Source organism: Rattus rattus, chromosome 6 (assembly GCF_011064425.1).
Source record: "Rattus rattus isolate New Zealand chromosome 6, Rrattus_CSIRO_v1, whole genome shotgun sequence".
Classification (NCBI taxonomy): domain Eukaryota; kingdom Metazoa; phylum Chordata; class Mammalia; order Rodentia; family Muridae; genus Rattus; species Rattus rattus.
Genome location: NC_046159.1, coordinates 120,922,229 through 120,949,955, shown reverse-complemented (window position 1 = coordinate 120,949,955; position 27,727 = coordinate 120,922,229). Strand labels below are relative to the sequence as shown.

The 27,727-nt window shown below is 42.0% G+C and overlaps 1 protein-coding gene across 1 annotated transcript in view; it reads right to left on the bottom strand.

Annotated features, from left to right (window-relative positions):
* Positions 1-8,608, bottom strand: part of Wnt2 (Wnt family member 2) — a 40,049-nt gene extending 31,441 nt beyond the window's left edge. Inside the window, exons 1-3 of the mRNA XM_032905268.1 lie at positions 8,381-8,608; positions 6,059-6,285; positions 1,129-1,406 (exon numbers count right to left, since the gene is read on the bottom strand). Of these exons, the coding sequence (XP_032761159.1) occupies positions 1,129-1,406; positions 6,059-6,285; positions 8,381-8,463 (588 nt within the window). The 5' untranslated portion in view covers positions 8,464-8,608. The remainder of the gene's footprint in view (positions 1-1,128; positions 1,407-6,058; positions 6,286-8,380) is intronic.
* Between the last annotated feature and the right edge of the window lie 19,119 nt (positions 8,609-27,727).

Here is a 27,727-nt window from a genome sequence, read left to right as displayed (position 1 = left end):
TCAAAAGTACTATTTGTAAATAACTCAGATCACATGTTCTCTTTTATGTACTAAGGAAAAGTCCCTTCCCTCCAATTTCTTTTTACGTGAGATTTGCTCTTTTTGGGAGCCCAGTCAAAGGAATTCACCCAAATTGATCTGTCTTCTTGTCCTATCCTTTTCCTATCAGTCCCTCCTCCGCAACTTTGAATTTTATGCTGATCTTTCTTTACAAATTAATATCAGACTTATTTAACGGTTTATTGACAAAAGACAACTTGGGCTCTCTGTTTCCTTTGGCAATTAGATTATCTTATAGTGGTTCAGACCAAATATTTGTTTATCTCATCCAGTTTCCTCTTCCTGCTCAAAGACACAGATAACATTCTCGTTCTCCTGTTATTCCTTTCAGACTGCCCCCTAAACAATCCTGCCTCATTCATGCCTCTGAACCTAGACATTGAAGCAGTTTAGTCCTAGGGTGAAGTATCCTGGTCTTGGACTGCGATCTAACCCTGAGCTCTGTACCAACTCTTAGTGAGTGCCTCATGGAACTTCAGTTCCCTCATCCACCACATGGGTGTTTGAAGGTGATGGCAGACGGGATTCCTGCAGACTATGAGGTTCATCAGGATGAAAGGATAGGGTGGCTCTTTAGTTCTCTTACTCAGCCAGAACAAAACCAAAAGAGGAGGCTTTATAGCTAATGCTCCAAAAGAGAGTACCCCTGAATTTAGGAGATCCAACCCATCATGCCCGGTGAATTGTTTTCATGGAGTGTTTGGGAGAAGACGAACTGGGTGCCAATGCTCCATACAAGTATTCTAGATGCTATTGCTATAGGGGATGAAGAACGAACTGGCAGTTAATACCTGTTGCCTGGATGCTACACCGTCTAGAAGGACCATAAAATACTGGAATCACTACACTGCTCTAAGCAGTGGTGGACTTCTTGAGTTCAGCTGTGGGAAAGAAGGTGGGGCATGGGTGGGTGTCTCAACCCAATTGATGGTACACTTTCGAACAAGTGGCCCTGGGCCAGGGACTCGATGGGACGGCTCTGATATAATCAACTAGGAAATCTTAAGATCTGTCTCCGTGAGTCCCAAGGCCACAGGGTCCTCAGCGGAGCAGGGTAGCAGGCCATACCTTCCTTCCAGCTCTGTTGTTGTGAAGATTCATCAGGGCTCTAGCATCCTTGCCTTTCCTTTCCTTGGCATCTACAAATGCACGGGCGAATTTGATCCCGTAGTCAATGTTGTCACTACAGCCGCCCCAGTCGAAGGTGCCTTTGCTGTCCTTGCCACTCCCTTTCTTCTTCGGATCGCAGGAACAGGACTTTAATTCTCCTTGGCTACAGGCCCTGGTGATGGCAAATACAACGCCAGCTGAGGAGATGGCGTAAACAAAGGCCGATTCCCGGCTACCTGAAACAAAAACGCTTTTCTTAAAAGTGGTCAGAGAGCGTCTCTGCAAGTGTTCTACATGGCTTTCACATGGTGAATTGCTTGGTGTTCCGTCTCCTACCGTTCTTTTCTAGATCCCAGGTGATTTCCTTAATATGAATCCCTTTATTTAGTGGAGGATTTGGTCCATATAAATACCTATTGGCCAACGCTTCCTTAATACAGAGTAGAAAAGATAAAAGATAGCTTTGCTCCTAGCTTCAGCAAACCATATTTACCCCCAAACTACAGATGTCCCAGAAGAGGAGAGCTGAGTCACCTTAGTTTCTCCATGTGTAAAACTACCTGAATTCTACAGTGCTAGCATTCGTTCTATTGTAAGGTTTGGAAGTCATGACATCACAGCTTGGAAAAAGCCTGCCAAGATAGACACTAGTGGGTGTGATTGTAGTCTTGGCTACTCCAAAGGATGGGGTGAAAGACTTCCTAAACCCAAGAGTTGAAGGCCAGAACAAACAAATAGACTCCCAAGCCTCTAGGCATTACTGAGGACAGTAGGGCAAATTTAACATACGGGCAGTAAAGTACTGAATTCAAGGAAATATTGGGGCTAGGATGGGGAGAGAATTCAGTCAGCTGCCAGCCCCTGGCTTTCACATGGGACAACTGGTTTGCCATCAGTTTTCGGGAGTAATTGAAAGATTGCTGAAGGTGATATGCAATATCCTTGAGCTGCATACTGTGACTAACCACTGAGGTGATTTCCCTTTCACTGGAACACCTGCACTAGTCGTTGGTACCGGGTCAGAGACAGTGAAAAGCTTTTGCTTTGGTTCTTCTGGAAGGAAACAAATTTACCGCCTCTAATTAGACTTGGGCAAGAACCCTTTGGGGGCTTTCTTAGACTTGTTCTTTATTAGAGAGCAGCCTACTTTCCCTTACAGGCTGAGAGGAACATATTTCAGTGCAATAACTACATTAAATTATTTTAATAATCTGTAGTAACTCATAACACGGTGTTGTGGTGGAGTGACAGATATAAGGCTCTTTAGGGTCCGGGTGCACCTCATTTTTCAAGTGGAACTGTATTTCATTGTTACCAGCATGGCCTTTTATTAATGGTTGCTGCAGCGAATATATTAACAATCAAAATAGAAGCCGGACTAGCTAAGGCCAAGACAAGGCAGAAAGCAGAGAAGCGTTTGGCGATTCAATCTGTCAGGACCAGTGTGACTTTTTGAACCACGCAGCTGGGAGAACAGCCTACTTTTTTCCGAATCGAAGCCTTGCTCGTTTCCATGTGTCACTCATGGCTAGAGCTTACTGTGCATCCCTTGCAAAGTCTGCCTTGCTAGTCTCACTATTAAAAACCATTATTGCAAGTCTACACAATATTAAGTGGCACTTACCTCAGCCGTTCAGGCATATCTCCCTCCAAAACTCTAGTTATCAAAAAGGGAAACGATTATTTCTAGGGATAATCACTTAGATGGACATTTGCCTCAGGTAGCAAGCCATGCTGGTGAGATTCTGTTCTTAAGGTCTGTGGGCTCATGGGAACTGTTTCAAAAGCCCCAGCTAACACGGTAAGGCTCACACATTGGTAAAAAAGGAATACTGAAAGGTAGTGACCAATCTGGCTTAATTTTACCTGCTGGTTTTTAGATTAACAACACCTCCTTTACATATTCAATTTTTTATAGCTTTGAAATATTCTTTGTTGAGAGTTGTCTGTATTACCATTGAAAGTCAAGCTCTGGATTTGGAATCCGGTATCCATATTTACAGACACTATAGATGAGAAGTAATGGTGTGTACTTAATGTATTTAGCACTAATCTTATAGTTGGAGTGAGACACTTTGTAAGTGAGGAAATGCATGGGAGACATGGATCATAGCATGTTAGGGGCACACAGTGTTTTGAAAGCACTAAAGAGGTTTGTGAGGTACAAAAATCATCCGTATGCAGCTGGTAAACAATCACATTGTCTTGTTGACTCAACCAAAAAAGAACAACAACAACAACAACAAAAAAAACAAACAAAAAATTCTAAAGAAATTTCCAAAGGAAATGTTATTATTTGTCATCAGTCAAACACATTCATTAATACCATTTACTTAAATAAAAACGTTGCACATGACTGTCTTTGTTTTGCCTCCAGATGTTTCGGTGACATGCAGATTTGGACTTGAGATGTTTTCCATTAACTGCTTTAGATGAGTCACTAAAGTGTTATGTGTGAAATAGTAGCACATTGCAAGATCTGGCTTCATAACAAAACAAAATTTGATCATGGGCTTCTTAGAAAAGCTGATTCTTTTTCGGGTCATCACAACTGAAATTATATCCTAATCTCAATGCTGATGCTTCTGGGTGCGCTACCAATGAAGCTTCTGTCCTTTTAGGATGGAGATGAATCCACAATGTCAAGATGTCAACTGGGTGGGCAGGCAGGGGGTGTTTCATTTGGGAGGATTTTACCTGGGAAGGTAAAACCCTGAGCTACAATTTCTTGAGGGTCATGAATTGCCCAACTCTTAGGAAACAAACAAACAAACAAACAAACCACACTTATCTTCTATCCACTGTCTTTTCTTCCTTTTTCTTTTCGTCTTGAACCTTACAAGGATGAACCCTAATCTCCTTTTGTTTTTAAACCCATTTTAGAATTTCAGAGGTATCTACTTAAAAGACTGTTTGGGTTTTTCCTCTACCTGTGAAAGAGTAAATTCCACATGTTTTAAAAAGGCATTCTGTTTTACTCTGGGACTGTAGAGCATACATGGCCAGTGTTTTCCACTTCCCTGTAATCACGGGGCTTTCAGTAGCAATAATGACCTCCCTCCAGCAATCTACCCTTCGTCTTATCTTCCCTGATCATCAAAAGGTACGTCTAGGTTTCTAACAGTGAATTCTTCACAACCCTAGATTGTAGTTTCCCTCTGAGTAATTAACTGTAAGAAGTCTTTGGATCACTTCATTGGAATTTCATGATTATTTCCAGGCTGGTAGCCCAAATTCAGCCCCTCTGCAAACCAATAGAGAATCATCACTGACAGTCTCTGGGATCTGCAGAGATGTCTGGGAAGAAGTTGGCCGTCTGTGAAGGGTGGAAAGAAGTCACGTGGCGTGAGCGTTTTAAGTTTCGAGCGGCTCAGCATCAGCTGTAGGAAGTACCAGCTGGAACCTCTTATTCACCTGAGGCCTCAGACTAAGTCGGTTGGTTTAGTTTTCTTATGTTACCATCTCTTCTCTCTTAGTAACTCTGAGAAGTATTCTATGAATGAACCCTCAGCTTTGAAAGAGATGCCGTCTTTTGGATCACTTATTGAAGCTGTTTCCTTTTAGGTCAGTGGCATGGCTCACAAAAAAAAAAGGGCTGAGTTGACTCTCTGGAACCATCAGTGAAAAGAGAGAACCAAATCCCGAACCCTGTCTCCTCGCTTCCACATGCCCCATCCCTGCTTAGTAATAATAACACGTTTTACAAAATTTATATTGCTTCCTTTCCTCTGGGATTTCAAGGTTGTTTTTTTCAACCCTCCATAAGCAAAGGACTTCATGGACCTACAGGTTAACATTGTCTAAATGAGAAGCTCTTCAAATTTAAAATAACTTGAAAGTCTTGATCTATTTTAATGAGAAAAAACCTACAAACAATACAGTCTATGGTGAATTGCCACGGACATTTGCAAATTTACATTGACAAGGTCCAGCACTAATTGATTTACTGGTGAACTACCCTAGGAGAAGTCTTAAAATTCCACGAGGCTGACATTTGCTGTTACCCTTTCAAAAATTTGCGATGTCATATCGAAACTCTAAAAGGAATGCATAAGAGTATAGTTCTTAAATGAGGGAAATAAATTGCAGAATATCACACAAATTAACTTTAGGGAGACTCTAGGAGTGAGAGGGCTACGCCCTTGGGGGATTTTAGAGACATTCATTTATGCATTTGGCCTCATAAAACCCTAGGGCTACGCGGATGACATGACAGAAACACCCTCTGTTAAGCATTACCAAGTGCACAGCCTGGATGATTTTCTTGGGAATGGGAGGGAGTTGGGTGGGCAAAAACAAGTGTAAAGTTCTCTGTCTCTGTCTTTGCACATAAACTGTTGTATTTCTAGTCAAATTTCCCACTAACAAATGGGCAGTTATTTCTTGAAGAAGGCTACTCTCACCGGTTTCGTGATGAGTATTATTTGAAAGTAAAAATTGATTTTAATTCAATTTAATTCATTTTCTCTGATTACATGCAAATAGATCACTAACTTTGAGTTTCTTTCAATATCCCATATTCGGACACTTAATGACTCTTACTACCTAATTAGGAAAATTTTAAGTCTCCAAGAGAAAAAGAAATTTCTGTACTTAAAGTCATTAGTCCTCTTTCATAAATACGTTTACTGCCTAAAATGTAGTTTGAAAAAGCAATAGGTTCTCACGACAAGTCTATTCTCTGTAACAATTGGATGGGACCTGGGACACACAGGTTCCAATCAGAGTGCCAGTAGTACAGGCTAGTCCCTGCCCTTGTGGAATTTACATTCTATGGAAAATTCTGGACAAAATGCCATTAAGGATGAGTTGGGGCGGGGGTGGGGGAGGGTAGGGGTGGGGGTGCTTTGAGTACAGGTGCAGGGAGAGCCAGGAGCAGGAGACTCACTTCGGAGGAGGACCCGGCCAAAGAGGCTGTGGTCTCTGTCCAGGGTGTTGCAGTTCCAGCGATGCTGGCGGAACTGATGCTGGCACTCTGCTGTCCACTCAGCCACGCCCAGGCCAATGGCGCGCATCACGTCTGGGTGTCGGTGGCACAGCTGACGCTGGCGGCTCACCAGACCTGGCACATTGTCACACATCACCCTGGAGGAACCACCTGTCGCTCTCATGTACCTGGGAGGGATGGACAGAAAGGCAAAGTTGATGTTAATAGATGGGCCAGGCTTGGTGTTCCCCCAGGAGACTAGCCCTAAAGCTACTTGAGGATGAATTGCTTAGTCCCTGGAAACATGAGAAGGCAGGGGTTATTTGACTGTCATTCAGTGCAGAAGCAGGCAAGGGAAGCACGGCCAATGACCTGGTCAAAGCTACTCCAAATACGGTGATGATTATCTCCCAAAGCTGTGGCCACCAAATGACAAGGAGGACAGGGAGGCAGAGGCAGTAAGTAGCATTGTGAAGATGGGGGCCCGAAGGGGGTGGGGCAAGTGCGTTTGGGAGAACACAGAGAGAATTTCAAAGGAGATTGCTTTCAGTGATGCCATATGTCTGCCTTTGGCTTTGGAGGAAGCTGACCTTTAGAAGTTCCTGATTCCCATTTGTTGATCCTAGATGTCTGCAAATCTGCCAGCGTGTGTCCTATTAGCACCTGCTGGGATCTAATGCTACATTCTTCTTACAAACATGCTATTCTTTCCATACTAAAGAATCCTCAAAATGGTTTCCTTTTCTGGCTCTTTTTGTCATGTATAGAAATTTTTGGGGATTAAAAAAAAATCTGCTGCTATCACGAGCACTAAATATTTGGAAAAATCAGCATTATAGCTCCATAAAGTATTTTTTGAAAGGAAACTTGAACCAAAAAAAAAAAAAATTACAGCATTATCTCTTTGCAGATGTTCTCCATTCGTGTAAAGTGTATAGAAAGGTACCTTTGACACAATCCAAGTTGCCATAGGTATCTTTTGAAAGTGACCAAACAAGGAGAGTATCTCTTTTTGTTTTTCCATTATTTGATATGGTCATAACATCATTGCAGCTGTGACTTACAAAAATATATGTTTAAGTGACAGCTGAGAGACAGTGTGACAAAATGCCCAGCAGTAAATAATGTTTATACACACAAAGAAACAGAAATAATCATTTTATTGAAAAAATGGTCAGTCTGATAAATCAATCTTTGATCCTGTGTCAGCAAGGTCAAGCCTAAAGGCCTTTCCTGCTCACCAAGCTTAGGAAGTCGCTGAGCCCTCCTTACCATCGGGGCTTTGCTGTTTCTCTCAGGCACTCTGGGATCTACATAGTCCACTGATTTTGTCCTGTACTCCATTTGGCTGAGAGTCGCACGTTGTCACAAAAAAAAAAAAAAAAAAAAAAAAAGAAAGAAAGAATGTGTGTGTGTGTGTGTGTGTGTGTGTGTGTGTGTGTGTGTGTGTGTGTGGCCAGTATTTCTGAATCGCTATCAGAATACTTTAATATCTGCTCTGGAAGTTTATGTACAAGAAAGTTTCAGAGTTTGGAACTCCCATCTCTTTCCAAGGTCAGGAAGTTGATAGATGAAGGTGATTTCTAGAGAGGCAGAGTACGCACTAAGTAAATCATACATCAGTGTACAGAGACAGTGGCAGCAGTTAACCTTAGGAAGACAGTTTTGAGCAGGGTAGTATAATGGGTACCCCAGGCCCCGTAGTTTTACATCCAGACAATAGTCTCTACCTGGAGGCCGCTTCATTGGGGTGAAGCACCAGGCATGCGGAAGGGAAGGACAAGAGAAATAGTGCAAAACCAGAGGCTCCAGTTTTTACAACTCCAACAGCCTGGGTTGATTTCTCTTGAGGTCCTGGGAATGGGGGTGGCAGTTGTTGTTTTCAAGGTGAATTCACACACACACACACACACACACACACACACACACACACACACACACACACACACACACTCCGCTGCTAGAAGTACAGCTCAGGATAGCACATTTCTCAGTGGAATAAGGTATTGGCTGCTTTTGCTGTCACTCAGCTGACTCCAAACACCCAAACATTAAACCTCTCATTTGTGGGGCATGTGAATTGTTTTGGAGTTGTCAAAGCTAAGATGGGTTTTTGAGAAAAGCAGAGGGGTTCGGCTTAGGATGCGGTGACAAGACAGAGTTGTTCCAGAATCCACAACTGCCAGGACTAGGAAACAGCCAGGGAGGGTCTCTACGACCAGTAGGGTTCCCACTCCCATCTCCAAAAATCCATCAGCACCGCGCCCATATGCGGGGACTTACCACCATGAAGAGCTGACCTCAGGGGTGAGCCAGGTCAAGAGCAGAGGGAGCCAGAGCCAGATTCCACCGAGAGGGACGTTCATATTAACCCCCTTGCGTCTACATCAGGTCAGACTCCGTGTGCGGGCGCCATGCGTGCCCGGAGCAGAAGCGCTCAGCTCCGGGAGCGCCTCGTCACGGCTGCCGGCGCCTCTGCGCCCCCGCCCCCCCGCCGCTCGCGTCTGCGGCTAGTGGTGAGACTCACTGATAAAGTTTCAAAAGACGAGCCCAGCGAGCGATAAAGGGCAGCCGGGGCCGCCTCGCCCACAGCCAATTCCCCAGGCGCTGCGAGCGCAGGCAGCCCCGAGCTCTGCGTGCCTCCCGCGCACCCTGTCCTTTCGGTTCCCCGCCAGGCGCAGTCAAAGAAGGGGGCGCCTGCGCCGGGCGGGGGCGTGGGGGGCACTGGGTTTTATAGAGGAGTGGAAGAAAGGATGGCAAGAGATATCTCCGGGTGAGGAGGGGCAAAGGAGGTTGACTAACCTCGGAGTGGCCCGGAGCATCATAGAGAGGCAAAAGCACCTTTTTGGGAAGTTCCTAGCCAGAAAGTCTTAGTGGGCTAGTGCCACCACCCGAACGTAGGCTGCCAAGGCTAGCAGTTTCTGGTAAATTGAAGTCCCTGATCGAGCAATATCGTGGCGAGGGTTTGGGGGGGTGGGTGGGTGAGGAGATAATTGCCCATAGGATACACGAAACCAAAAATGATTTCCAACCCATTGCTTTCAGCACTGGGAGATACTCATGGGAATTGGGCTCTGAAGTGTCTGATCACTCAGTTTCTGACCAGGTTGAGAAGGTTAGCCTAGGCCTCGGAAATGAAGACCTATGGCCCCGATTCCTGTTTTCCATACATGAAGGGAATGAGGAAGAGGGGCTGGGACCCAGGAGATCTCAAGGAACAGTTTCAGTCTAAGCGCCCTTGGGAAGGTGCGGCTTTTACGCACACCCAGCTCCCCCTAACGCTGTTGAGGGAGTGCAATAGATCACAGAGGGGCTTCTAAGCAGTCAGGCAGGTATCTGCTCCCTGACATGGACTGCATCTCTCCAGCCAGGCTGTCCAACCTGTGCGCCTGGCCGAAGTACAGTGAAAGTACAGTGACACGGGACTTGGGACTTGGGTCCCTATAGAGTAGATATGGGGCTTGGGCCCCGAGGGTGGAGCATCTTGAACAGCAACTGGCTTGAAGCCTCGAGGTTTATCACCGGAAAGGAAAGACCAGGAACTTACAGCGACCTTGAACTGTTCCATTGCTCTTTTCCTGGGGCGGGGGGGGGCACCACCACCCAGGAGCGTGCCCGGGGGAATGTGGAGTATGAAGGGGTTGTATGGTCATTGTATATAGAGCAGGCGTGCGGATAGGAAGGATAATGGTACTCCCCACCCCACCCGTATCTTCCACCTCTTGGGCCAGGATTCGCTAGAACGTCAGCTATCGCCCAGCGCCGAGCAAGCGGTGAGAGGCTGGACGAGGCACAGTCCAGAGATGCCAAAAACCTGAAAGATGCTGTCATCGCCACCCCCTTCCCCCTCGCTGTCCGTGGCAGGTCCGGCCCCTCCCAGGCTGACCCAGATACATCCCCTTTTGGGTCCGGAAAGGGAGGAGAGGGAAACAAGCACCGCGCCACCCACGACTCGGGAAGAGCAGGGCTCCGCGCCAGAGCTGCTCCATATCACTGGGCTGCGACCCAGGGGAAGTTCTGCTTCGTCTTCGCTGGGCGAGGGAGGGGGTGAACTGGGCTCTGAGAAGGAGTGCATGCTGACAGGGGAGGGCCGGGATCGCTCCCAACAGCATTACCTCGTGCACCTCAATTTATGGTCACCAGTTTCTTCCTGAAGGAAGCAGAGGAACGAGCTAAAATTTATCTTCGCCCGCCATTCTAAGTTTGTTGAAGTCCTGAGGTTTCACTTGTAGCTGTAAATGAAACCAGGCAATAGACGCGATTTGGGGGGCGGGGGATGGGGGGGTTTAGGCAGGTTGCATGCTTCCATGGACAGTGAAAATGTTAACCACTTTTGAAACTCCAGCTCACAAGTCCCACCCATCTCAGCACATCGTGTCCTCTCAGCCCAGGGGCTGTTAGAAACACATAGAGTGTGGCCATCGTTTAAGATCCCTTCCTCTCCGCCCAGGGAATTATATGGCCAGGAGACTTGCCCTTCAGTCGATGGTGAGGCCAATGGAATGACCTAAACCTGAAACAGGCCTCCTAGAAAAGGGATGGACCATCCTTAGAGCCAATTAAATCCTCCCCGAAGAGCTTCACGAGGAAGCGCCACATGCCTTGCCGAGTACAGATCAGTTTTGGTCAAAGGCAAAAGGCTACAAAAGTTCAAGAAAGGCTAAACCCAGATGTGCAAAAAGGCCCACCCAAACACCCCTTCTGACCTGTCTGGAGGCAGTCTGGACCAGATGACTGGTCTCTTCCAGATCTGTGATTCTACTTCTCTCCCTGCTCCACCCGGAGTCACTGATGACCCATTACATAGTCCCATACAGCAGCTCTTCCTATCCGGAGGCTCCAGCCTCTCGGCTCGCATGCATCTAAATGGCCTGGGACAGGTAGTGGGAAAATGTTCAAGGCAAGCAGGCAGAAAGGCGAGCCTTTCTTTTCTCATCAGAAATGACCACAGCAAAGAAGAGTTAATAAATGAACAGCGGGGCACAGGTTCACACATCACTCCGGTTATAGCAGAGGGAAGAAAAGGCCGGATTCAGAGGGCTTTACATCCACCAATTCAATGTTTGAGTCTCATATTTCTTCAATAAGAAATTTCAGAATTGACCATAAAATTTACTACAATATACAGGACCCAGCTGCCCCCACCCCAACTTAAAAAAAAGATTAATGTTAGTTTGCTTATAACTTCAGTATGGCATTTTAGCCAAATGAGTCAGTCTATTTTCTTAGTTAGATCCATTGTTTGTCTAATCTCCCAGGGCAGAGAAGAGAACTAATTTACTACCAGACTATCTCCACCCTTTAAAAATGAAGTTACTTCTTCAACTACATGGTCATTTGTCTTTCAGTCTGAGTTAGTTTCTTCTTTAGGCAATATATAACTATTTTTAAAAAGATTTACTATTTTATTTTTATTATTTTAAAGTGTGTGTGTGTGTGTGTGTGTGTGTGTGTGTCTGTGCTTGCATGTGGGTATGTGTACATGCCTGTAGGGACCCCCAGGGGCCAGAGTTTTCAGATCCCCTGGAGCTGGAGTTACAGTTGTGAGCCACCTGACATTTGTGCTGGGAACAGACTCTAGTCTTTTGGAAGAGCATCAAGTACTTGTAACCAATGAACCATTTCTCCAGCCCCTTATAACCATCTCTTAACCAAAGGAAAAGTCATTTAAATCTCAGCATATATTTCAATGAATTGATGCTAAAAGACATATACTTGTAAGCCCAAGAGAGATTTTATGGAGTATAGAGTTGGGCAAAGGCTATGAGGTACCTATGTTTCACATTTTTTTTTTCTGTTGAAGACCAGCCCCCATTTGAGGGTGGTAGCATTGCAAAATAAAACACAAGAAATCCAGGATTTCTTCAATAAAAAAATCTCAGAATTGATCATAAAATTTACTACAATATACAGAACCCATCCTCCCAACGTTTAAAAAAAGATTAATGTTAGTTTGCCTATAAGTCCTGTATGGCATTTTAACCAAACGAGTCAGTCTATTTTCTCCATTAAAGGAGAGAAGAGTTGGAGCCACAGTCTAAACTGGCAAGGTGGAATGTCAAACTTGAGCAGGGGATGATAGAGCATCAAGTACTTGTAACCACTGAACCACATCTCTAGTCCCCTACAACCATCTCTTAACCAAAGGACAAATGGACCATAGAAGATTCCAGCTAGAATCACAACATGGGCAAATCACAAAACTGAGAAGACAGAAGAAACCAGAAGATGGGTCGATAAAAATATTATGCAAAGAAAAATCCTTATAACTGGTAATGACAAGTATCTCATTATCCTTATTGTTATGAAGAGAAAGTAAGAATGACAGAGATGGCTCAACGGTTAAGAGCACTGACTGCTCTTCCTAGAGGTCCTGAGTTCAATTCCCAGCAGCCACATGGTGGCTCACAACCCTCTGTAATGGGATCTGATGCCCTCTTCTGGTGTGTCTGAAGACAGTTACAGTGTACTCATATAAATAAATAAATCTTTTAAAAAATGACAGTGCAAAGGACTGCAGATTCCTTATGGACGAGGATATAGGACGAACATTGTATAGCATAATGAGAAGCATCAGGCTAGAATTCTATAATCAGTCAGCATATTCATGACATGTAAAAGTCAAATACCTATGTACTCAGATAAAGGAAAGCAAAGAGGATCCACTGTTAGAAACCTATGAGAGAACAATTGCCAATGTGCTTCTTCAAGTAGAAGATAGCTTTTGAGAAAAGACCCTGAAGTGAGCCAGGAGGTGGCTTAGTCGGTAAAGTGCTTGCTGTGCAAATATCTCAGCACCCACTCAAAACCAGAAAAGGTAGCCAGATATGTAATTATGGTCCCTGGGACTTGTTGGCCCACCAGCCTAGCAGAGTTGGCGAGTTTCATATTCAGTGAGGGATCTTATCGAAAAAATAAGGTGGACTGTCATTCATGAAGACATTTTCAACATCAGGTCTGGTGTAGAATATGTAGCATGCAGCTTCTACTTCCTGGCGCTAAGCTCCAGGCAGATCGTTCTACCAGCACGCTGGGTCTATGGATGAAAGACACACACACTCACACGCACACACTAGCTTACATTTAATATGCTTTTTTAGCTCAATGGTTGGGCACTTCTAAGCCTCCCGCCGCTAACATGCCCTTACCTTCACTCCTAGCTCAACATTTTAAAATCTGCCCTTAACTTAGTTTCCCAGTTACTTTCTCCTTGCTCAGCACCCTAATCTCCTGCCTGCTTCCCCAGGCTGAATCAGGAGAAGCAGCCAATGGTCACTCCGTCTGAGATCTCAAGTGACTGGTGGCCCTCTCCCTCCGAAGCATGGCGAATGTCCTTTCCTCCTCCTACATCTCCTAGCCTGCCTTTGGGAACCTGGAAGTCTCACTTCTTCTACCCAGTCATTGTCCATTAGCATATTTATTGATCTATCAAAAACCAATTTTTGAAGAGAACCTTCAGCATTCACACGCAGATTCTAAGCAGAGCATCAGATCCATCCCTTGCAGTCTGGCCTTTACCTGTTCACTTGTGTAAATGCAATGTGCATGGGCAGGTAGGTGCTCAAGAATGTATGTATAAACACACGTATGCACGCATGCATGCACATGCATGCACATTCTATATGAGAAAAAAAGAAATGCTTGGCCAGTACAAAGTCCTAGCTGTATAAGATCGATGACCTGAGGTTGATTCCTGGAACCCACTTAAAAGGCCTGATGTCATGCATCTGTAATCTCAGCCCTCCTACAGTGAGACGGGAGGGAGTAGCCCAAAGAAGAGAAACCCTGCCTCAAAAGCAAGGTGAAGCCAAGAATCAACTCTGGAAAGTTGTCCTTGTGACCTCTACACATGTGCCACAGCACACGTATAATCTCTACACATGTGCCACAGCACATGTTTGCACTCCAATATCATTCATTCATTCAGTTAATCATTATGTTGACAGTTTGAAGTCCAATTTATAAAATTGTCAAATTGGATTTATGTTGTGTGTAGAGGTAACACATAAAATAGAGTAATTTAAAGAGGGAGGGAATTAAGGACTGACATTGTAGGAACTAACTAAAACATGTAGTTCACAAGCAACATTGTTAAAAAGTAGTTAAAAACCCATGGCTCCAGCTGCATATGTAGCAGAGGTTGGCCTTGTTGGGCACCAATCGAAGGAGAAGCCCTTGGTCCTGCCAAGGCTGGACCCCCCCCCCAGTGTAGGGGAATGTTGGGGTCGTGGGGTGGGGTAGGAAGGGAGGTAGATGGGGTGGGAAACACCCTCATAGAAGAAGGGGAGGGGTAGGGAGCTTTTGTCCGGGAAATCTGGAAAGGGAATAACATTTGAAATAAAAATAAAAAATATCCAATAAAAGAAAACACACAAACACAAACACAAACACACACACACACACACACACACACACAATGTCCATCTACAAGCTCTCTGCAACACATTCTTTCTAAACATTATGTAGGTAGGGAAATGGAGGCTAGCAAAAGATAAATGACATAAATCTAATTTAAAGAAAGGATAATTTGACCTTTCACTATTAAAGTAAATAGGTATATATGAAAAGTTACCCAGAATAGTGAGACTATAATGGACTGACTACATATCAACTTATTCACCAATAAGTAAATCCCAAATGTTCATACACTAAACAACAGTTCTTCAACATAGCATAATTAACAAAAGTGAAAGAAAGCACACTAACTCACAGTTACAATCGGAGATGTCAACACTCTTATTTCAGTAACTGATAGTACAAGTCACGGAGAACTCAAGTTGTAGAGAATTCATTAGCACCGGCAACCAATTGAATCTGGCAGACAACAATATAGTACTTGAGTCTGCGACAGCGGCACACACGCTCCTTCATGTGAACTACATGTGAACTAGCCATTGACATACTCTACATTGGGTGACTAAAGCATTAACAAGTTAAGAGTCAATCCTTCATAGGTTGTTGCATGATTATAACAGAATTATATGAAAACTCACTAAGAGCTACAGTAAGAAAGACCTCTTGGTCTTGAAAACTAAACAATATTCTGTAAAGATCTCTAGGTTAAAGGAGAAGTCTCAAGGGAGATTAGGAAGCGTTTGTTCTGAGTAAAACTGTATTACTGTGAAGCAACATTTAACTATATTTTAATAAGTCAGAAATACATAATATAATAACCTAGATAATTAATGAAAAAATATGTTTCAGTTTCTTATTGCTTCTGACAAATTATTTCTAAGCTCAGTGCTTCCAAATGTAAACACACTTTCCAGAGCTCTGTGGACTAGACTTGCCTTCATGATTTATTCATGGGGTCCTCCATGTAGTTGCAGCTGGGATTAGATTCACCTGAGCTTGACTAAATTAGAGGGCCTGTGTGGCTTTTATGTTTATATATCTAGCAGTTCTGTGACCCTCTACAAGCTCTTACGGATGTCTTACAGGCTGGCACAAGACTAAGTTAGAGGGTGTAAGTGTTGGCAAGCTGGTTAGGAACTGCATTTGGATCCCATCAAAGCAGGCACAGGACCTGTCTAGATTTAAGAGGGCAAGAAATGCCATCTACGTTTTGATAGGAAAATAACAATAGAAGATATTATGGCACTATCTCTAGAAAATCCCACCCTTCCCAGTGTTCCCTTTGGCACAACCATTCACATTCTTTCCACAAGTTAAACAAACTCTCTCTTGTGCCCACCAAAACCTTATTCTAATATTATAATTGCTTGATGTTCAGAACCTTATTATTTAAATGCTTTTAATGTGGAGAAGAAATCCCTGAGCTGCTAATTCTAAAATATACTTGCAAGTACAATAGGCTTAGATACTTGCAAAGAAAACAACAAACAATTTGGAACATTTACTTTAGGGATAGGAAGCTTACTTCCTATAAAACTGTAATTAGAAAGAAGATTTGATACTCGGACTTGTTAATAATAGTATATTAATAAAGATGTTTATCACAATCTTTGAAAAAGCTTGTGGGGCACAAAGAGAAAGGCACTCTAATTGAAACATGGCCAACAGACTTGAATAGGAACTCCACAAAGAAAGATACTGAAATAGTTGTTGGTTCCTAAAACACCAGGGGGTACCAGAACCAGAGGAGAGTGACAAAAGCTAGGACTTCCTCACCTGTAATCTTAAGGGAAAGATAGAGGGACTGCCTCCTTTTAGACTTATTTGGTATTGTGTTAAAAATTTAAGGATAATCACACGAAAATAAAAATTTACACCAAAGCAGGGACAAAAGAGAAGGAACAACAAAACTGCCACAAACTGACAGGCAAGAAGGTAGAAAAAGAGAAAAGCCTTTTAAAGAAAGGGTTAGCAAAAATAAATTATATATATCATTATGCATCAATAATCACAATAAATGTAAATGAACTAAACTTTCTCTGTGTAATGTCAGAGAATGGCAGATGCACTTCCTCCTAAACCCCTTACATGTTATTTAAATAAAATGTTAAAGCTCAAGGACAAAGAGAGTATTAAAGCTTAACTATTAGAATCAAATTTGATTTTAAAGCAAAATATTGAGATAGAAAGATGACTCACATAGTGACAAACGGTATTTTTCACCTAGATGGAAATAATAATATAAAATTACCAGTATCACAGTCTAAATTATCACAGCAAAATTTGGTAGGACAAGTGCGTAATCCTAGAGTCTAGCCCAGCCAATTTCTTGCACTAATTAGTTTCTTGTTCCTCCTCCTCCTCCTCTTCCTCCTCCTTCCTCTTCCTCTTCCTCCTCCTCTTCCTCCTTCCTCTTCTTTTGCCCATAACACACAACCCTGAAATTGAGGTGCTTAAAAGAGAGCTCTCATTTGTAAGCTCATTGTTTTCGTGGGTCAGAAATTCAAACGAGGTCTGAGTGGACTATTCTCCTTCTGGAGTAAACCGGAACGTGGATGTCTGATGGTCTCACACGCCTCTGAGAGACAGCTTGGTGATAGTTGTTTATTATCTATTAAGTTACTGGAACTTGTTCATGTGGCAAAATATATCAAAGGCAGCAGGAGAGTAAACCGAAAGCTACAAACAACTGTTAAGCTTTTATTCAGGTCGTATTTGTTAATCTCCCACTGACAGAAAAATTCTAGAAATACACTTGGCCTACCTTGGTACAAAACTTGAAAGACCTTTATCTGCCGTCATTCTGCAAGGGCATGGAGCAGGGGAAGGAGATTTTGTGATCACTTCTTATAATTTACATATTGGGGAAGCATGGAAACAAAAATGTATTAGTAAGGCTATGAAAAGACTTGAAGAAGAAATAACATAACCAGTGTGCGTGAGACATGTTCTTCACAACTAAAAAACACTAACATTTAAACAGTTGTCATGATGTATTTAGAAGTTGTTTATGCACTAAGGTATGTAAAAATACTCAGCACACCGTTGAAACAACTGTCTTGCTTTTCCCAGGCATGACCTTGCTATATAGCAAAGGTTGTGCTTGCACTGGGAGCCTCTGGCTTCTGCCTTGCAAGACAGTGCTGGTTCTGCAGACACACAGCATTGTATCCAATTGAGAATTGTTCTTTTACAAAGCCCATTTCATCTCAAAACCTAGTCAGACCAGGAATGAGTTACTAGATAATTCTTTTGCAAGACCACCTTTTGAAAAGCATGGTAAGAGACATTAAAATGTTTCTAAATATATCTTTAATGAAAACAGAATAGGAATCCTAACATTTTAAATGGATTACTAATAAAACAGTATAAGAAAATTAATTGAAAACTTTAGCTCTAAATCTTTTTTTTTTGGAAAAGAAAACAACTGTAGAATAGTGAGTTGTACATCTTCCCTCAGGTTAGAAAATGAATAACAATAACTTTAGGACACCAGAAAAATATAATAACATAATAATATATTAATAAAATGAAAAACATAGATGAATTATGAAAATCAACAAAACTAATGTTCCTTGGGATATTAGCAAATAATACAAGTTTCTGTAAGAAAGAACTAGTAAAAAAACAACAAAAGAAAAAAGTGGGGTTGGGGATTTGGCTCAGGGGTAGAGCACTTGCCTAGCAAGCGCAAGGCCCTGGGTTCGGTCCCCAGCTCTGAAAAAAAAGAAAAGAAAAAAAAGAAAAAAGCATTCAATCTGTATCGAATGCAGTTTTTTGAAAATAACTGCAAATTCTATAAGGTTTAGAAACTAGAAAACTCAACTTACTTTACTAAAGTACTGCCACTGTAACAATGAAACTAGACAAATATGATGCAGTAGCTTTTATTACAGATAGTAGGTACAAATTATTAAAAGATATGTATAAATCTTAATCAGGAAGTCAAGAATACTGCAACATCTAAAAAAGTCAACGCAATTCAATCTATAAACACAGCAAAGGGAAAATTTGATTACCTCAAAATAAACAGAATAAATACTTGATTATACTCAGCATTTACATAAACTATGCATGTATATATTAATATAAAATGCCTTACATGCATCCAGTAGGAGAAACCATTTTAGCTAGTTGAAAAGAACATCATGTTCAGTGATGAAATACAAACGCAGTCTTCAAAGGATCAAACGAAGACATCCATTAGACCTACCATTATTAACTATGGGAACCAAATGCTAAAATTTCTAAGACAATAAGCATAAGAAATGGAAACAGGTAAAATTTTTATTTTCCACCATGAGCATCTACGTAGAAAACCTTCAAGTATTAACAGACAAAATTATTACAAATTTGATGTGAAAACCAACTCACAGTGGGAAATCGATGCAACTAAATTGGCATTTCATGCTACAAGATATTAAAACATACTAAGCCCACAAATATTAAAAGTATAATTAAAAACAATATAGGCAGATAGTTTAAAGGTTTGGACAACGAAGAATATCACAGACACAGCAGTGAGTGGGTGTGGTAGCCACATTGGGGTTCGAGCTACGGAGGCAGGCAGGATCCTGAGGCATCTGAGAGCAGCTTGGGCAATACAGCGAGGTCCTCTCTCATACAGGGGTGCAGTAGATAAGATTCTCTAAGTGTAACTGTTGAGGGATATGCATTTCAGATACTGGAAGACAGTTCAGAAGAAACCGAAGTGGAAGTAAATATGCAACGTGTAGGAAAATGGCTTGTGGACACAAGAGAGGCTTCATGTCACTAGTAAGCAGAAAAAAACGCAAAACCACGTTCACTGACTGCCACAGACAGGATAAAATTCAAGTCCATTGATATTAACAGTTGGCCTGCTGTGAGGGGAACGGACACACATATTGCTAGTAAGCCTGTAAATTAATGTGAGGTACTCTAAGACCCATATAGCAGGAATGCTGTCAAACTCTCACCTGGAAACAGATGGTGGGATAATTCAAGATGGTTTGATTTACAAAGACATTTTAAGAAGGTGTGAGCCAAGGAGCTGTTACCACTCCCAGACCCAAAGGGGCAAAGGGAAGGAATGGAGGGCCTGGGGGCCAAAGGGAGCAAATCTTACAGACTTTGTCAAGAGAAGAGCCGAGCCTGTCAGTGAAGGGACACAGACAGCATGGAAATCTTGTAGCAAGGAAGCCAGGTGAACAAATAAATGGCCAGATCACACGTCCCCCAGCTATTTTGCTGGGCTTCCTCATTGGCTGAATCTAACCAACAGGTGAAGGGTGGTCCATGTTTGTGACCCCTCAGGGTGGTGCAGGGACAGAGAGCCTCTGGAGAGAACCATTACGATACCTGCTAACAAACACTTGTTAGTTATCTGTGCAGAAAAGAAACTGTCACTTGCTCATGCAGATGTATGCAAGGGGTGTAGAGAACAGGTCTGTTGAGATGATAGAGAAAATGTATCACTATTCATGGGCAATAGGCAGGTAAAATGGAGTGAGGTCGACGTGTGACGACCTATGGTACATCTTGCCGGCTCCAAGAGCACAGATGGCTTAGATTTTATAGAGAAGTGCTTGCTGTCTCTGATCTGCAATTGATGGCGAATCTCTGCCTCTTGAGTTCACACGGTTGGAAGGGAGAGGAGAAACAGGAAATACTTTATCAGGTAATTTGGTCTTCACCTGAGCTTTGAATGCTGCCTTGTGGACTCTGATATATTAGTGTCAGTTTCGGGCATTAAGTCTTTTTAAGGCTGGCACTTGCCTGGCATCCGGCAAGGCCTGGGGTTTGATTTCTAGCACGTGGGGGAGAGGAGAGAGAAAGACAAAGAAGAGGCGAAGAAGAGAAGAGACTTTAAATATTTTTAACATGTCACTGACAACTTGACAATTTTGCCTTCTCATGTGGAATATAATGTCTTCACATAAAGCATTATAATATGTTTTATTAGAATTAATAGAATAGAAAGTACACACACCACCATTTACTTATTCAGTGTCTATCATATTCCAGGTACTGTTAAAAAGTTCTTAATCTACTTAAATTTTATAATCCTGGTTTCATTAAATGTTATTTATTCAAGTAGAGGTTTTTATTAAATTAGCCGAGTCACTGATAGAAGCTAAATTCTCAACTAGCGGTAACAATCTTTGTTGGCTGCTATTCGTCATGTGTGTGGTGTGTGTGGGGTGCAGGAGTGTGCATGTGACAGACAAAGCTGGACATTACAAGTCTCCCTCAACTGCTTTTCCACCTTCTGGTTTATTTTAATTTTTCCTTTTGTGTGTGGAAAATTCTGTTTTCTTTAAAGTTGTCCACCAACTCCGGCTCTTACAAATGTTTTGTCCCCTATTCTCACAGAGCCCGGAGGGAGGGAAGGGGTATAATGCAGACATCCTATTCAGGCTGAGCACTGGGAAGTCTCCCTCTGTGCACACTGTCCAGTTAGTTATGTGTCTCGGCTAATCACCACCCACTGAGAGCAGCTTCTCCGATGAGAGCTGAACAATGCACTGATCTCTCAGGAATCATTTCATTGCTAATTTCATTTAGAAAAACAATCATTGTAGCGTTTCTCCTAGGAGCCACTGCCTGTCTAGTGTCAGGTATAGGTTTCATCCCGTGAAGAGGGCCTTAAATCCACTTAAAAAAATGTGGTCAGTTGGCTACTCCAACAGACCTTCTGAGCCATGTCCTTAGCCCTACTCCTTTCATAAAACCTTTCTACCCCTGGAAATATAACCCGCTTTGGAAACACAGCTCCCTTTGGCAGAGGAAACTTTCAAAGTATTGGCTGATACGGAAGAATTGCCTTTTATTCCTAAAGGATGAATTGGAGGCACATTTTGAAGAAACCTCAGGATGCTTCACCAAGAACAATAAATACCATTTATTTCCTGCTACAGAAGACTCTGAGTGCTAACAGTATTATTACCACTTTAATGGTCGCTCATTATAATATTGTTAGCTACATGGCATTTATGTATCTCACCACTGAGAATTCTTGCTGTCTTATTTTAATTATCCTTATATTGGCAGAAGGGAAAGCTGTGCACATGCAGTCCCACCGGTTGGTTTAACGAAATAAATATTAACTCTGTGATAAGAATTCACCTTTCAATTCGGCCTACTAAGTTTCTCCTCTAAAAGTTTTCACATATGAGGACCTTTGCCAATTTCTCCTTTGCTTAAGCTGCTTTTGCAGAATGACTCTATAGGAGAGTTGTAGGCTGAGACTACTGCCAGGAAGAAAGATAAGAGAATTTATTGCCACACTGTGGAAAATTAGTACAAGACAAAAACCTAAACCAAAACAACAAAACAAACAAGAAACAAAATAAAAAACCCAATTCTCTCCTGTAAGCCTTACATTTTTTTTAAGTTTACATTCTTGACACTTACCTGTTTCTCTTACCAGCAACAGTAGTTCGACATGATAACTTAATGAAATATATAATGTATGTAGCCATAGTATACATACTGAACACTAATTGTTTAAGGAGTTGAAATGCTACTACAGCTTGTAAAATACTGGAAACAACCAAGTAATTAACAATAAATCTCTCATGTAGTACCTCTACAACAATAACAACAACAACAACAAGGACGACCACTTGTGAAGGGTTCGATTCAGCAAACATTAAATCTACAGGTTCTATTCGGATTTCAGAATTCATGACTAACTGTGTTTGTCAGGATGATGCTACTCTGGACCACTGAGTTTGGGAGACTATCTTAAATACAGGGAAACCGGGACCCAGAAACTCCAGTGTTCACTACCGTGCCCAATGGAGCTGAGACCCAGGCGCTTTCTGACTGCCCCCGTTAATACAGAGGCCAGCAGCAGATTAGAGTTTGTGGAAGAGCATGCAACAACAGATAGAGTCTGAAGAAAGGAAAAGACTAGAATGTTAGAGGGAAACAAAGAAAAAACAGGAAGACAATTCATGTACTGATCATGAAAGGTCCACTGGAAAGAAAATAATGCAAACATTAGCTAGCGGGCAGAGCCCAGAGATGGTGCCACTCCTAAAATGTCTTTTTAGAAATACCACCCCCCCCCACATACACTAAAAGCAGCTTTGTTCTATTTAGGATACTGATAAGGCAGTCTGCATTTACAGGCTGAGAAATAGAGACTGCTCAAAAGTTTAGAGTTGGTTTCTCTAATAGCTAACAAATGTATCTCATAAGTCCAGTATACCATTTTTGTTGGCATTTGAAGTGAATGCATTACTCACTAGTGGACATGCCAACAAGAAAGTCTCCACCCTATTTCCACTCCCTCCCGAGTCACAAGTTATTATTTATTAAGCAGTGACAGAGGGACTTGGAGTGCAAAACAGAAGTCATTATGGTTATCGAGGTTCTTAAAGATTAACTGTCATTGTAGTGTTAAGATCAAATAAATTCTAGCCCTATAAAAATTTCCCATGAATTTTAATTTGAAGGTCTGACTGACTTTGTTTTGGGGCAATACCCTTTTCAACTTTTAAATACCTTATTTAGCACATTAATTCATAAATGATTTAATTTATTTAAATTAGAATTGAATTGAAATACTTTTCATAGGGAAGTCTTTACAATTGAGTTTTACTTTGTCCATCACTTTTTACCTAAGTCTCATATATTCTCTTTAACATATATACATACATATGCTAAAACTGAGTAACTTTAGGTAGTCTTAGAGTTTTCACTGTCTTATCACACACAAACCTTACATAAGAATATTCAGCTATAGTTTTAATATGTTGAGGTTTGGGCTTTAATGTTTATTGTAATGCTATGTACTGGCCTTCAAGATTTGGAGTCCACAGGTAGCCTTTGGGAGTGGCCCTGCAGTTAACTCTAATTGGTGAATAACGATGCCAGCAGCTAATAGCTAGGGAGAAGGGACATTGACCGTACTGGGGGTGGGGTGGGGAGTAGGAAAACGGAGAAGGCAGGGGTATGGGATAGAGAAGTAAGAAGAGCTGCCATGGCTTCTGGACCAAGAGAACGTGGCTTAGAAGATGGCCTAATTGGGTTAAGAACAGCCAAGATAGAACAGAGTAACTAGTAAGTGATCATTTGGGGCTATCAGTAGGAAAGTGGATTCTAACAGAATCAGGGTAGGCAGTTGTCAAGCTATTGTGCTGCTTAAGGTATATTTAAAAATATAAGGCTGTGTGTGTGTGTGTGTGTGTGTGTGTGTGTGTGTGTCTTCCATCAGGAACAGAAATGGTCAAAGGCAGGAAGGAACTCTGTGCTGGGATTTTAAAAATATTTTTTCAGGATAGGTTTAGAAAATGCTTTTAATGATAAAAATGAAGCTACAACATATGAATACCTAACACAAATCTAAGTACGTACCGGGAGATTTGTAAACACCAATGCTAAAAGCTTTCGGTTATACCAAATCAACACCAAGTTTCCACTGAAAGGTGCTGGAAAAAAGAGAGCAAATTAAAGGCAAACCAAGCAGAAGAACAAAGCAAGCAGAAGCATGGATACAACAAGGGCTAAAGCAAAACCAAGGAGATAAAATAAAATTAAATACAAGAACAGAAAAAAAATGATATGACCCGAAGTTCGCTCTTTCAAAAAATTAACAGTAGAGAAACTGTTATACCCAGAGCAGGGAGAAAACATGGTGTTAAGATCAGAAAGGAAAGAGGATGTTTACCAACCTTAGGCAAAGGAACGTAAGAAAGAGGGTAATTAGAATACTAGCAAACTTCTGAAAAAATGTTGTTGCTGGTGACCAGGGAGATTTAGTGGTCTTTGCTCACTGTGGTCCATGTGGGACCTCCCTTGTGCTAGCTCTTCTAGGTGTCTAGAGTTTCCTTGGTAGATAATGTAGCTAGATCTTTCTTGGATTCCTAATTTTGTGCTGTCTCCCCTTGCAGATAACTTTACATACGGTTCTCCCGTGTTTCCTGTAGGTACTCTGACCCTGGCACACAGTGTTTGGTCGCCCAAGATTTCTTCTGAAATCTGACAGGAAGTTCCCACAGCTGTGGATGATACCAAGGTCCGCCTCACACCACCTCAGGTGGTACCCGTGTGCTGCACTCTCAAAGCAAATTCTTTCCAATGAGTTTTTAGATACTTTTCCACATGAGTCTATGATGGTGCGTCTGGCCATTTCTCTGGAGACCTGTGATGCCTCCTCTTCTTATTGTGCTGGTTTCTGAGGTGACATCAATCTCTCAGCAACTATGTGTTCTTTGGCTCCAACTTTACATACCCCTTTTTGGCTAACTTACAACTTTCTCTACTCTTCCTCCTCTGCTTTCTGTTTACAATTTTCATAGTAAATTTAAGCTAAAAGCAGGTAGCTATACCATACCACAGGTTAAATATTGTGACCTTGAAATTTCTTCATTCAGACTGAGTAGACTATGATTAAATTCAGCATCAGTCTTTAGTATATGGTAAGATATAATACAAATGCCAGTCTACTATAGAGGTTCCATTGCTATATGGAACTTGATAAGCAAAGCCTTTACTATCTTCATGCTTACTGGCAAATCCGGTCTTACGGTCTCCCACCAAACTGTCAGCTCAGCTTTGTTCATAGCATTCTAAGGGTTTTCTAGCTAGGTTCTCTGAACTTCCCTAAGTTACTTCCAAAGTCTCTGAATTTCACATAGTCAGATACAGTGTAAATCCAATTCCAATACTTTTGCTCCTGAAGTAAATTCCCTTAAGTAGAAGTTTCTGGATATGTCAGGTGCTACAGACTCACGTGGTGTGGCAAACTCACATGGTGTTTTGTTGCAGCAAGACCCATGGGAGGATACGTGATGTTTGGAGAAAGTATAAGCAGGATTCAATGGACAGTGATGGTGTGCTTGCATGGCTAATTTTGCAGTGCTTCACTGGCCTCAAGCCTTCACCTTCGCCGATCTTCACTTCATTGAGAGAGGATAGCAGAGAACTTCTCCTGGCATCCTGGCTGGTCCTGGCTGGTCCTGCTGACTCATGCCAATCCATGGAGGCCTGCGATTCTGCTACATTGTGCCACTGCTGCTGATTCGTATCTGCTATCCTGACACTACTGAACTGGACTGCTGGCATCCTGACACCTGACTGGAATCGCCCCATTTACCATCTTTTTCTCCCCTACCTTTGTACCATGGGCTAGATGGAGGCGGGGTCGAAGCATTTGCGAACCCTTACTAAAGTAGGTTTAGAAAGTCTAAGCCCATTTCCCTATGAGTATGACAAACACTGAGCAAAGCCATTAAAGGGCAAAACACTTTTGGGCCAAAAGTTCCAGAGGTGTGGCTCCATTGCTTTAAGCCTGTGGCAAGGTACAACACCAGACACTAAATGCAGAGTGACACTACTGTTTATGGCAGCCAGAGAGCAGAAACGACCCAGTATGTGCTTAGGACAACATCTTCCTCTTTAACATGGTGGGACTACAGTAGATGCAAGAGTGTTGGCTAGTTTTGTATCAACTTGACGCAAGCCAGAATCATTCTGACATTTTGAAAGAAACTTCATTTGAGAAAATGGCCCTGATAGATCGGCCTGTGTGTAAAGCTGTGCTGCATTTTCTGGTTGAAGGATGTGGGAGGGCACAGCTCACCATGGGCGGTACCACTCCTAGACTGGTGGCCCTGGGTGCTGTAAGAAAGCAGGCTGAGAAACCCATGGGAAGCAAGCCAGCACGCAATAGTCATCCATGGTTTCTGCCTCGGTTCCTGCCTCCATGACTTCTGAGTTCTTGCTCTGACTTCTCTCAGTGAGGGACTGTGACCTGAGAGCTGTAAGTGGAAATAAACTGTTCCCAAGTTGCTTTGGGTCATGGTGTTTTATCATAGCAGCAGAAACCCAAACTGAGGGGCAGTATACTTCCTTTACAGATACTTGATTTCAGCAGGACGCTACAATGGCTTCAGAGGCAGGAATACCTCCTGACTCAGATGAATTAAAATAATAACACCTATGACAACACCTACCTCTGTGATGGAAAGAGGCATTCGAGTTACCTATTCCGATGATTTCCACTCCCACAAGTTCACAATAAGGTCAACTAATCAGAGTGGGAAGGGACTACATTCTAGATACCAACTGATTTTACATCATAAAGAAATCCTTATTAATTGTATTGATACTTTACCCAGAGGAATAATTTGTATACATACGGAATGCCTAAATTATTTTCAGTCTGTATCTGGAAATCAAACTGTGAGACAGGCCAATGCAGGAATAATGCTTTCAGAAGACATAGCTGCAGCTAAACGTGTAGTATTAATTTCCTCACATTTGGAGAACATGGGGCAGAGTTGTGCGGTATTGTAAAAAACTCCATGACAAACCCTTGTGGAAAGCAAGTAACATAAAATTTTCACATGTGATAGCTGAATACTGAGCTTGACTTTGTTAAGTAAGAAGAGTAGTAACCCACACAACCAAAGAGAGAGCATCTCTTTCAAGTGCACTGAAGTAAAAGACCAAGTGGTTAATCAGGTAGATGCCTATCTTCCTCTTTTCAGTTTACTTTGGAAAGGGAAAATAAAAATAACATGTAGCAAATGACTTCTTGTCTAAGTGTGTGCTAAAACAAACTCCCATTTTCTATCTGTCTTGAGCTTGCTTAAGTAGGAGACAGCACAAAAAAGTGTGCTTTGCTGTACCAGTTGTTGACATGTTAGCCCGCCTTCCCTGTGTTCCAATGGTCCCTGAATGAGCACCTCTGGAATGGCGGTCTGAGTCCTGCAGCTCTGGGATGAACAGGCAGAGGCTGCTACTCATTATAGCCCCTGTGCTTCTCTCCCGTCCTGCACATCTTCCCCTTTGTCTGCTGTTGGCTTTTAACTATAGACAACTGCTGCTTTCAGTACAGCACCAAGTCAGCCAAGACTTGAATACCATGCTGCCTGCTAAATGGGAACTACTTGATATTTAATCTCAACTTTTAAAATTTGAATATCAGTATTTCAGTTCAAAAGATAAAATTTAGTCTTATAGATGAGAAATTATATACCAAATGCCAGTTACTTATCTGTAAAATATTATATATAGAATATTTAGCAAAATACATAAAGTGCTAATATATTTTGTGACTTATATATTATTTAATTTTCTTTTTATTCTGCATTTAAAATACTTTTTCAAAGTACTTATAAAGATTTTCATATTTTACTATTGTTTTCTGTAACACTTTGCTTTCTCTAGCACTTTCAAAATTACTAATTAGTAATTTTCCAAGCTAAGTCATATAAATAAAATGTAAGATGATCTTTATTATATAATAATGGAAGGGAGTAAGGCCTAAAAGAAATATCA